Below are 12,541 nucleotides of genomic sequence, written 5' to 3'. Positions count from 1 at the left end.
CCACTGGCAGGCACCTAAGCCTATCCAGCTGAAACATCAAATAACTACTGGTGAGGCAAAAACTATTGTCATATTCTCTCTTCCCTTGTTCCTCTTATTTTCCTCTGATTTTTGTTTAGAACCATTTGTCATATGAAGAGGTCTGGCTGAAGAAATCTTTACAATAACTTTCTAATGGGAGTGGCAAACAGCACCAGTGCAGAATTTGATCTAGACAAACCTTCCTTTATGCAATAGTTGGGCATACAGCATTAAATGAAAGACTTTCAGCAGACTACTTCCATGTTCTTATAACCCTCCAGCACAACTTACAGAGATGAGACAGTATTGATTTATGCTGGTAAATGAGCTATTGTCCCAGAAAGCCCCAACCATATTGTGCTATGACTTGATGAATAGTCCAGATAAAGAGGAGTTCTAAGAGGATGCTCTAAAATTACAGCCATAACAAATAAAATGTTCATGATTAACCCATATAAAAAATAAGTTTTTGTATGTTACACCACATTTTAAGAATCTTTGTGCATAAATACCAGATCAAATACTTAAAGTAGTGATACTATTCAGTCTGCCCAAATCCAAGTCATGAGGGTCAATCTTGTAAGTTTTTCCTGTGTAAAAAAAGAAAGGAGGGATAAAATTGAAAGATATATTAATTAAAGATGATACAGCAACCTCAGAAATTAGGAGGTCAGCCAGTATCAATATGCTTCTCGCCTTAACTTATAAATTAAGATCCAAGACCAAACAGGAATGAAAGAATAAGAAAGGCTAATCTCTGATGCCTCACTTCCTTTTGTTGAATAGAAAGATATCATTAAGTCCATTATAGACAGATCTACAGATAGGTATAAATTTTAGGCAAAAAAGATAATCTCAAATACAGAGTAGCTGATACAATACACACAAAAGCTGACTTTTTTTTTTTTTTTGTTGGTATGCTATCACCAGTTCTGGCAGGTACAAACATATGTTTATAGTAAAAAACATGTTTATAAGTTCTGTGCTGCTAAAATGTTCATAAGGTAAAGGTCAAAGACTATTTCATTCCCTGCTGAGCAAATGGTCAGGAAGCACATTTGTCTGCATTTCCTGTCATAACAGGAAGAGTGTAACTTCTTCCTCTCCACAATGGCTTCAGTTCTGCTTCCCACCTCCAGCTTTTTCTCCCCCAGGGCTTTCTAAGCCATTCCTTGCAAGACAGCAAGACTGTGCCTGTGTCTGCACTATTTTTCTGCATTGCTGTGTTGGCAGATGTCTCATTCATTACTACGCACTCTCTTTACTTAGGCTTCTTTCTCACACTTCAAATTAAAAGTAATTTGACCTAAATATTTACTTTAGGATAATTCACTCCAAATTATGCTTAGAACATCAATTTGTAATACAAGCACATTTAACCTCAAAATATTTCATTCTAGAAATTCATGGTTCATTTCAGTAGCTCTGTTAAAGTTTTACTTCTCAGGTAGTCTGGAATAACATGAAAAGTGTTGCCAGAATTGTACAGATCATCACAAATTAGGGGTCTTGAAAACTTGGGGCGCAACTCTTTTCTTGCAGAAACCTAACTTTACCGCTGAAAAACCAAGGTCACTGTCTAATTTTAATGTTATATTTCAAGTATATATCTGTGTGAAATCTAATATAAGCAATTAATAAAAATATGTAAAATATAAAATGTGTGATCTTTAAGACAAAGGTTAATTGAACAAAAAATTATGCTTAGGTGCATCATCAAGAAGTTATGTTTTCATGTGAAAACATTTCCCTGGAGACAGGTGGGAAAATGTTATGTCTTGGATATAATGAAGATGATCCATGAAGGAATAATGAAAATATATGTAAATAGGTGGGAAAATTGGTTTTTATTTATCTTGTGCTCATGTTTGTGTTAATATTTAAGGTTCTACCTTCTTTCAACAGGGAAACTTCTGATTTAGACAATAGTCTCTTACCCCTTCCTTTTAAATAGAGATGAAACACTGACAAAAATAGGTATATGAGACTGATATTAATTTGGAAATTAGCAGCATTGGATATCAAAGCCAGTAGAACAAATCTGGGTCTTCCTGCAAATAGTTATTTCCTTCCAGGATATTATTCCCTTGCCCCATAACTTTACTTTAATATCTGCTTTGATTTGTTCTCTATTGAGCTGATACCTTGGTAATTCTCAGTTCATAGCTTTGCAGATTTTCTGAAATTAGAGAATGATAAAAAGTCTGAGCATGAAAAATTTAAACAGCAAGTGTATGTTCCTTAAAAAGCAAGTGAACGTTATACCCTACAGATTTACACAGACAGGATGCTTTAAAAAGGGTGTCTCAATGTTAAACACCTTAATATTGAAGTGTGGACTTGCCATGGTGTTTAATAATAGTTAAGACCTTGGCAGCTCATTACAAATTGAAAGAAATGAATGCTGTGCAGAATCATTAGATATGATAAACTCAGTTGTAATTATGTCTCTTCAGAAGCAGGAAAAAATGCAAAACTAATGAGCAAGAAAATCATAGGGGAAAAAAATGATGCATCACCCTATAAGGCTTCATATTTCCTAATACTAATTAGACAAAAAATGGGGATTAAATGCAAGAGAGTGTTCCAGATCTGACACCAGAAAATCATTGGGTCAATATGCCCTCGTTCCTGGGTCAATGTACCTCTGCATTTAGCTCAGAGACCATGGATTTAATGAGATATTTTGTGAGAGACCTTGTATAACAGTAAGACAATATCATTTATGTCATTACACCTATTTATTTTAAGCTTGGACAGCCCTGTCTGAATGGTTGCAAAAAATTTCAGATGGTCCTCATCTGAAGCAGACCGCAAAAGGCTATCATTAAAACTAACAAAATATTTCACACTTGTAAAAAAAACCCAGAAAAAATACGAGGCCTTTTCTGAGACAGAGGAATACAATTTTTACTTCATGTGTTGACCATAGCAAAGTCAGATAATTTTTTTTTCCAATTAAGAAAACACAGGAAAACATAGTTCACACTTTTTTCCAAGTGACCTCCCTCTTTTTCTTTTTTTAACCATCCTAGAAGTGTTATTAGAATTTTTCTCCAATCTACTCAATTGAAATTTCTGCAGAAAGAACTTGTTGCAGGCAGGAACTTCTAGCGTCAGATGTCAATGCTAACATTTTTGGCTACTGATTCTGTTGATGGTGGAACTAATATCATGTAAGCAGTCACAGTCTATTTGCATGGTCTGTTGACATGGCTAGCACAACCTCACAACCTTGTTGAGCCTGAACAATATTACCAAGGATTCATTCCACATTTATGAAGACTATATTATCCAAGAACTATCACTAGAATAAAAAGAAAATATTTGGTCACATTGTCTAATTATAACAGGATTCACTTGAGAGTTTTCATTGCCATTTAATGGAATTTTTCAGGTAGGCTTCTCTGAAACCTTTCCAACAAAAGAAAATCCATGATCATTCACAGAGTCAAACATTTGTGTCATCTTTGTCACCATAAGGTATCAATGAGGACTAGAAAAATACAGCCAACTTGCCACCAGCAAGAAACATCACTAAATTATTGGATTCTGCCAGTTAAAGTCCTGAATTCTGCACTCACTAAAGTCAATGTGAGAACTCTTAAGCAGGCCAGGGTAAAAGGACTGGGCCTCTAATGACTGAGTTGAAGAACTTTCCCTTTAATTTATCCCCAAAAGTCAAAGCTTAAAATAGGAAAAGCGCAGACTGTATCCTCAAATTGCACATTTCTGTGATATTTGCAGCCAGAAATATGACTCTGGATAGTTTGAACTTACTTTTATTACCAGTATGGTCACTAAAGTACACAAATCCAATGAACTAAACTTGCTCAGAAGAAATTCTCTTGAAGGGAGATCAACTCTATTTTTGTCCCCCCCAATCCACTCATACAAGCACTTTGAAGAGTAGGGGAGTCTTCTACTATAGCAGATAGTAGTGTAGAAGAAAATAGCTTTTTCACAGAGAGAACAAATACTTCATTCAATGGCTGACATAGAGAAGGCTGGGAAATTGAGTGGAAAATCACGGACAAGAATTTTGTTCCCAGGGCCTTGTAGCAACTTGAACCATTTTGCAAATATTCTGATTTCCAAATAGATTCACATTTGCACCGGGGGAGGAGACAGAATAATAAAACTACTGCTATAGCTCCTCAATTGATACATGTTCCATGTGTTTTTACTAGCATGTGCCATACTGCAGAGAATTTATGTGTTTGAGAACAGCTGAGGATGCACCACCCAGGTATATAATATCTAACAAACCTTGTATTCTGAAACCAAACTGTGTTTGAATGTAAGCAAGAAAAAGGAAGTTTCTAGCCAATCCACTTGATGCCATTCTTGCAAACATTTTTTGGTGAGGTAGAAAGAAAATATCTCCATCTGTAAATGGAGCTACAAATAGGCTTTGTGGAACTGTGCTTGAGCTGGTATCTTAGCATCATTAATCAAAAAATAGTAACAATTTTTTTCCAGTGCAACATTTTAATATTTTTTTGTATATATTTATGCAATCAAATAAGAAGACAAAATACAAATATAAACAAGTTAATATTTTAAGATTACTGGAAATATGCAAGTTAGGAAACAAATAAACTGATGCTGCTATGCTAAAGCAGCAATACCTTAATATTGCTATGCTAATGCAGCAATATTTTAAGAACCACTGAGGTTTGTGAAAGAGTACATCTCATATAAATGGTTAAAACAACAATCAGCTATTATTAAAAATCCAGTTGTATTTAATCACATATATATTACTAATATTAAAAAGTCTAATCCCACAGTCCAATGAAATGGTGAAAATCTTTTAATTTGCTTCATTCAGTTTTAAATCAGGGCACTAAAGGTAAAGTCAGTAGAAATACTTTAAAGTTATAATATTTTAGTAGAAATAAGAAGCAGAATAAAGCAAGTTTAACATTATGGAAAGTAAAATAATGTAGATCTATACCTCCAGCCTCACAGTGGTTAAACTACATTAGCAAATATTAAATTGGGATTGTTCAGCCTAGAAAAGATAAGGCTGGGACTTAACTACAGCCTTCCAGTACCTGAAGGGAGTCTACAAGAAAGATGGTGAGGGACTATTTACAAGGGCTTGGAGTGACAGACAGGTCAGAGGGGAATATATTCAAGCTGACAGAGAGTAGGTTTAGATTAGACCTTAGGAAAAAATTCTCTACTGTGGGGGTGGTGAAGCACAGGTCCAGGTCAACCCAAGAAATTATGGCTGCCCTGTTCCTTAGAAGTGTCTGAGGTCGGGCTTTGAACAATGTGGTCTTTTGGAATGAACCTCTGCTCATGGCAGTGGAGTTGGAACCAAGTTTCTTCCAACCCAAACCATTCTGTGATTCTACAAGTCTAAGAAATGCTAGAAATGCTAGACAAACACTTCCTGCACTAACACTACAGTTGTTGGTATTCTAGTGTTACAGTTTTATTCATAATTATTAGTTCTGAAAGCTGGTTCTGGAATTCTTGAGACTCTACTGTGAATAATTTGAAGAATAGCTGTCTCCTTTTTTAAAAGTATATTTAACCATTTAAAAAAATTTTTTTTTTTTACAGAAGTGGGTCTAATATCTCTGTAAATACTATATTTAAGCAAGCAAGTTGAGATTTAAACTGTCATATGAACTAATGTTGTGAATGGCAAAATTTTGTAGTATTATTTAGAAAATAATTCAGGTTTCCTTCAAAAATAAGCCATGGGCAAATTTCAAGCAACTACTGACTTAATATTTAGAATAAATTCAATTCAATAGTTCACATCCAATTTCAACTCCATGCCATAAGACAATTAAAATAAATATGAATATTATATATTGTTAGAAGTATTGCTTTTTAGCTTGTTACACCAGAACAGACAACTTCTAGGGAAAACACAAAATGCATCCATCATAAAGAACATTTTGCTGTTACATATGATTTTTTTGCCATAGAGATCACAAGTTACTACTAACACTACAAAATTTAAAAATTCTTGGAAAGTATATTTAAGAACTATAATTTGTTGTTATGCCTAGGCTGAGTTTTTTATGGCTTTATAAAATCCTCCATGACTAACAGCTTCTTAAATAAATCCCTGAATATACAAAGAAATTTATAGATCAAATTAATATTATTACTTTATTAATAGGAACTCAGTATGAAGTTCTTAAAAATCAGCTACTGAAGATTTATTCCTAAATTGCAGCCAGGTGTAAGAACATTAAACATAGTATTAAATAATTTTATGGAGAAACTCTCACAAATGTGGATCTCCAGTTTCAACAAAACCCCCACATCCATTCATTTACATCAAATGTAAACAGCAGCAATTTTCACCAATATTATTTGAAGATATCAGTTACTGAATTTTATTTTTGTGAACACAGAAAAGAAAGTTCCCTAATTTATGATCATATTTTAACTAGCAGAAATAGTGTTGATAATATGTGACAGCTCCGTAGCCATTTTATTTAAAATTGGTTAATCTGTCCTATTGGACCTATTTAGCTTCAGCTAAACAGTGATGGTCACTTGGTTTTATAACTACAACATGCTACTATTATTGTATGTGGATTTTAGAATGTGTTAGGTGACTCAAATTCTTCTTAAAATTCAGACAGGAAAAGAGGAAACTTTTTTATAAAGTATTTTTTTTTTATATGAAGGAAGTAAAAATAAAGACCCTGCAAAGTTGAAGGGGCACCAATAGTTGAAATGTCTGAAATTTAATGAAAGCGCTCATATATTATAATAACTCACAACAGTTCAAAAACATAGTACTAAAAGCCTGTGTCCTGTAGCAACTCACAGGTGTGCTTAACCATGTATATTCCAGAATAAAGTCAAAGCGAGTAGAGCACACACAGCAGTCTTTTTAGAAAAAAGTCTTCAAGTAATAACTTCCTAACTGTTCATTTTACTGAACTTGAACACACTATGTGTGAGGTTTACAGATTATTTACAAAAGCATTTTTTCTTTGATAATCTAACATGCATTGTGTATATGTATACGTATATGTTGGTATATACATAGGTACACAAACTATCAACTTTTTAATAATCTTTAATAATTAATTACCTTATAAACATAATACGATGCTGAAGTCAGGTATTTTTTGCAACTCACCTGTCTGTTACGTTCATCCATAATCCTTGTAATCTGAATCTTTTTTCTCCCCATAGTCCCCGTTTTTTTTTCTCTCCTTCTTCCTTAAAATTACGTATTTTTCCCTTCTCTTTTATTCCTCTTTCCTGTTTCCTCAAAACAAACCTCCTTCTTCAGCACTTGCACCACTCAGTTCACAGTCCCCTGCATCCGTTCCTGCTAAACACAGAAAGGAAATCAAATATTATCATGAAATTGATAACCAGAAGAAAGTCATTACATGGAGCTGGCCAAGCATCCTCATTATAATTTTGTGTACAAGTAAATTAGAACTAAAATTTACTGCACTTATAAAAGAAGTAAACATGGACAGGAAAAAAAAAAATTATTCAAAGCCTTATTTTTATGAAAGAAAACACCAAATACAAATATTTCAAGAAATAAAGAGATTGAACTACAAGTTGTGAAAATTTTAATGGAATTACTCTCTAATTTTAAATATCACTCACAGCTCTAATATCCTAAATCAGAGAATTAATAAACTGTTCTGTATCTATATATGCTAAGCAGGGCAGTTAATTTATTTCTGAAGGGAAAACAATTTTGTGCTTTGACAGCAGGGATGATAATTTCCTCATTGTGCAAATACAATGGACATTTATTTAAACTCCACTTGATATATAAGAGTTGCTAGCTACTTTAAATACAAAGTTCATAATTTTATTTTTTAATAATATAAATTAATAAAAGTATTACTGAAGATACTTGAAGAAACATTAGTGCCCTTTTCCCTCATTTCATTTTAGTGAAAATTCAAAAATGTTCTGCAAAGGATTTCTAACCTGCAAACACATGTTTTCTTACAAAAACTGAACAATAGAGGTAGATGACAATTTTAAAGAATGTTTTGAAAAATATTTTCACTGTTTTAGTAATGCATGAGCTTTACAATACTGGTTCTGTCACAGATCTAAGGAGAGAAATGTACAGTACATTAAAATACACAATGCAGGAAACATATTTCACAAAATGTTATAAACCATGTAATTAATTTATATAATATCCAAAGTATTTTAACAATAAAATACTTTTAATAATAAAAGTATCCATGGAAATAGTAAAAAATGCAAAAATTATTTTGTCTAGTATAAGGTAAAAGACACAAGATTTTCTGCTTTATAATCTCTATTTACCATATTAGTATATTTTTATATATTTTAAGTGAACAGCACAAATGTTTTTGAAACACGGAATACAAAAAAGAAATCTGAATAATATTAATTTACATGTTCTTTTGAAGTTTTTATCTTAGCTCCCTAGTGTAGTAAAAATATTGCCTTGGAAGTAAAAAAATTGTAATTTTAAAACAGAGGCTGGTATTTCCCCATTTATTCTAAACTTATAGTATCTCAGCCAACCTGATAAATTCTCACAATATATTACATAACACTAAGCTGATATCCTGGTCATTTAATCCATTATTTGGCTCTGATTCAAATCTAGTGAGTTAGAAAAGCTAGATCTCACTCATTCTGATCTTTAATTCTCTTTTGATTTTCTAAGCATACATTAAACTTTAAGCTGTTCAAGTGTTTTATCACTCTAAGGAAAAACAATTAACGAATAAGCAGTCAGTCTGAATTTTCTAGCTAACCACTATGGTGTAATTACACTGTTGGGCAAAACAAATCTTCAATCATAGTACTTATTGTATTTCTATATATGACCGTCTTTTTAATATTATTTTCTGGGCATATTTGTGTATTATTACCATAAGGCAGAACACAGAAATTCTGTGAATTATTCCACATGGAACAATTAATATTGTAACTATAACAAAATATAAACTGCAAAAACTCTTAGTTGCTTTTTATATTTGAAAACAACAGCTACAGCTTAAAAAGATACGAAGGTTGTTGATCATATTTGCAACAACAACAAAAAAGTTAAAAGAAGGCCAAAGCTTTGAAAAAAAATTATTTTGTAAATGTATTTTAAAAGCTTTTTTTTCCAAACAAAGTTAGGAAACAGTCTTATCTGATTTTCAGTGTTGACAAACAAACCCAGTCTATTTTTAGAAGCAGTTTTACATTTCGCTGGTTTGGGTTTCTTTCCTGTTTTTCCTACAGTCTTACCTCCAACACAAAGCATGAATTAGAATGGTGCTTCCCACGCGCATGCGGGACTCAGAGAGTCTGTCTTACTCTGTAGCAGCAAGCCCATCCTCTAATCCACAGCAAATGCACATGGACAGCTTCCTTTTCTTTCATTCCGCTGAGGCCAGCGGTGCTATTGGCTTACAGCTCTGCCTGCCTAAACTATTCACTGCAGCGTGGGAGGTCAGGGTGGGCAGATTACAGCAGTTGTGGCTGGTTAGTGAAGATGAGCTGCTCTGCAGATCAAGATGCTGATGCTTAGTGAGTTCAGAAAAAAATCACTTAATACTAAGAAAACTCTGTCAGGAAGGATAAAAATCACAGTGCAGGAGCAGTATGTTGAGTCCCTCTCACACACTTATCAGTTCTGCATTTAAGACCAGTCTTCAAACAACAACAGCATTTATAGACAGTTTAAACTCAGAACCTTAGAATTCCTGTGATCTACACAAAGTTATTTTAAAGTAATTCATGCAAGAATTGATAAGCAGAATTTTGTATAAAACCTATAATTAGGTCATCTGTATGAAACATAATTTGCAAAAAAATATAAATTTGCTTCAATGGGCAGTGAGTTAGGTTTTCTTGCATGGATTAAAAATAAATCTTTTCTCCTATATGTCCTAGTTTGCCTTTTGCTTATTAGTCCAAATAAAAGCTTTTCGATTTTTGTATCAAATTCATTTCCTTTTAGAAACTCACTCCCACACACATACCTATCAACTCATAGTCCTTCAGTGCTATTCTTACTATGTGTTAGCTCATAGTTCTATATATTTCCTTAGTAAACACATAAAAAAGATCACAGGACTGATTCCCAATTAATGAATTTCAGATAAGTAAAATCAAGTCATCTCATGCAAGGTCTATAACCTTCAAAGCCTTGTAATTTCCAAGTCAAACAGAATGTCTGGAGACCAACAAATCCTCATGACTGCTTAGGACTTCACCAGTGCTCTCAATACCTTTTGAAAATTCTTGCAGAACCAAGAATTTCAGTAAATCAGTATTTAAAGTTCCTGTTAACTGGTAAATTGTTATTTTACTAGCACTTATAAAGCATATTGACTAGAAAAGTTGAATGTACTACAAAAATCAAATAGTGCTGCAGGCTTCAATTATCCAAGTGAATTTAAAAAGGAACTTTGTTGAAGTAGCTCCACAAAAAAAGAAAACCTCCAACTGAATAATATAGTCATGTGCAAACAAATTACATTTAAAGAAACATGGAATTAAATGCTGTTTTGTTATAGTTTTCTGAATTCTTTTTGCAAAGCCAAGTAGTTAAAAAAAAAAATCAAAACCAAAACAAACCAGCCTGCTTAAAAAAAGAGGAACTTTGTTTTTGGCGGTCTTCTGTTCATTATATGATTTGGCAAAAGGCAGTGGTAGCTGACAAAAGATTGATCTGAGCCTCCAGAAGGGAAAAGAGCTAAAGAAAAATTGCAGAAAATCACTTGACCGCTACTGTCTCTCTTTTGAACACTGACACACAGATATATGCACACACACACACACACACACACACATGCATACTCGCTATCCCATCTCTGCAACACATAAGAATCTTTTCAGAATAGCAGGAAGCACGCACAGAGCAGTCAGGGAAGGATATTATGTCAGCAACCACGAACAATAAAAGGTGTAAAGGTGCTTCCTTCCCTAAACTGTTCCAGAAGTGCAAAATGGGAACCAAAACTGTCCACTTCCTTCTCTGAGCAGAACAGTCTGAATTTGCTCTGCTGCAACATCCCAGACAGAGACTCCTTTGAGCAGTTACACCAGGAGAAATAAGGAGTTCCAAAAAAAGACTGTTAAAATATATAATTTATAAACAAAAGAAAGAAGTCAGCCAGAGAAAAACGAAGTTGAAATGTGCTAGAATTTATAATATTTTCACGGTTGCTTTACAAAAGTAACAAATGTCATAAAGCTGTCCTTGTTCCATTAAGCAGCTTACATTCTGAGTTGATTAATTAGGTTAAAACTGAATAACAAAATCATTTGTTATTATTATGCTGATATAAGGAAGTAAAGAAAAAAGTGTTCTTCCCTTTCTCCTACCATTCTTATCTTGATATATAAAAATAACTTAAAAGATCTATGAAATCTTTTTATGCAAACCTGTTTTCTCAAACAAGATTTGAGTCTGTGTCTAAAAATGTGAATGTACTGAGTAGGAGGAACACATCATCTACTTTTCTGATTAAAAATTTGATGCAAAAATGTAACCATGAATATTGGGACACTTGTTAAAATAAAATGGTCACTCAAACAGTTTCTGTAAAATCCTGACTATCTTCCACACACCAACAAAGACAGCTATACAGTGAAGAAACAGCTGGGCATACTGCATCAATTGAAGACGTCACTCACTGTCACTTTGAGATGGGTATACTTTAAAGAAATACTGAGAAGGGTAAAAATAATTATCTATCATATAATCTGATTGAAATCAGCTGACATTAAAGATAGATGTTGTTCTTTACATTTATATGGTGGTTTGGTGGCATGGTAATAAGAAAAGACAGAGTTTGGGCCATTAACAGAAGGTTATGATAAAATTATATATGTCGTCACCATGGCAATATACCAGTAAAGCAGCAATGGTGCAATCTACAGTATGTTTCTCCAGGCAGAAAGCCATGTAAAAATGAATCGGAGTAATCTTAAGCTTTGAAACATCTGTCCACAACATTCTTATTTAGAAATTAAACATAACCTACACTTTGGTGTTTTGATCTTATGGGCAGGCTGCCATATGAAAACGTTGGAAGAGAGTTAATTTTAATGTACTAAATTTAACTCTCAGGAGATCATGCATTTGGCTTCAGGAAATATGAAACAAACATTTAAGCCATAACAGAAAAATTATAATAGATGAAGTACTAGAGACTACTAGAGAGAAAGTATGTCAAACCAAAAAAATCTGTACATAAAGGAAATATTTTTAATCTGTAACTACCAAGGTTTATTATATTATTAGTTATCTAATCTGACTTCTGACTTATAGCAATGAAGTTCTGAACCAAGGCAAGAGTAAACTGTTCATAAAGTTGCAAACTACAAAATCATTCCCAATACATAAATTTTACTTAGAATTTTAAGAGAAAACTTAAATTATTTTATTTGAATTCATATTTCATTAATTTTATACTGATTTTGAAAACATCTGATGTGCTCATGAGATGATTTCTACTGATAGTCCATTTATTTGTTTGTTCATGTATAAAGGATAGTAGAATCTGTATATTTTAAA

The 12,541-nt window shown here is 33.0% G+C and overlaps 1 protein-coding gene across 35 annotated transcripts in view; it reads right to left on the bottom strand.

Moving 5' to 3' along the window:
- MEF2C (myocyte enhancer factor 2C) overlaps positions 1–12,541 on the bottom strand; it is a 130,945-nt gene that overhangs the window by 66,758 nt on the left and 51,646 nt on the right. For 28 of the 35 annotated variants that reach the window (XM_085566609.1, XM_085566591.1, XM_085566603.1 and 25 more), the window contains one exon: positions 7,148–7,345. In XM_085566609.1, the coding sequence (XP_085422735.1) occupies positions 7,148–7,201 (54 nt within the window). In that variant the 5' untranslated portion in view covers positions 7,202–7,345. Of the gene's footprint in view, positions 1–7,147; positions 7,346–9,261 lie in introns of all 35 variants that reach the window. The other 7 variants (XM_085566579.1, XM_085566581.1, XM_085566584.1 and 4 more) reach the window with 3 other exon arrangements.

The sequence above is a fragment of the Lonchura striata genome, chromosome Z (assembly GCF_050655825.1).
Source record: "Lonchura striata isolate lonStrDom1 chromosome Z, ASM5065582v1, whole genome shotgun sequence".
Lineage (NCBI taxonomy): Eukaryota > Metazoa > Chordata > Aves > Passeriformes > Estrildidae > Lonchura > Lonchura striata.
Note: the sequence above shows the minus strand (reverse complement) of the source record. Positions and strands in the feature narration are given on the sequence as shown.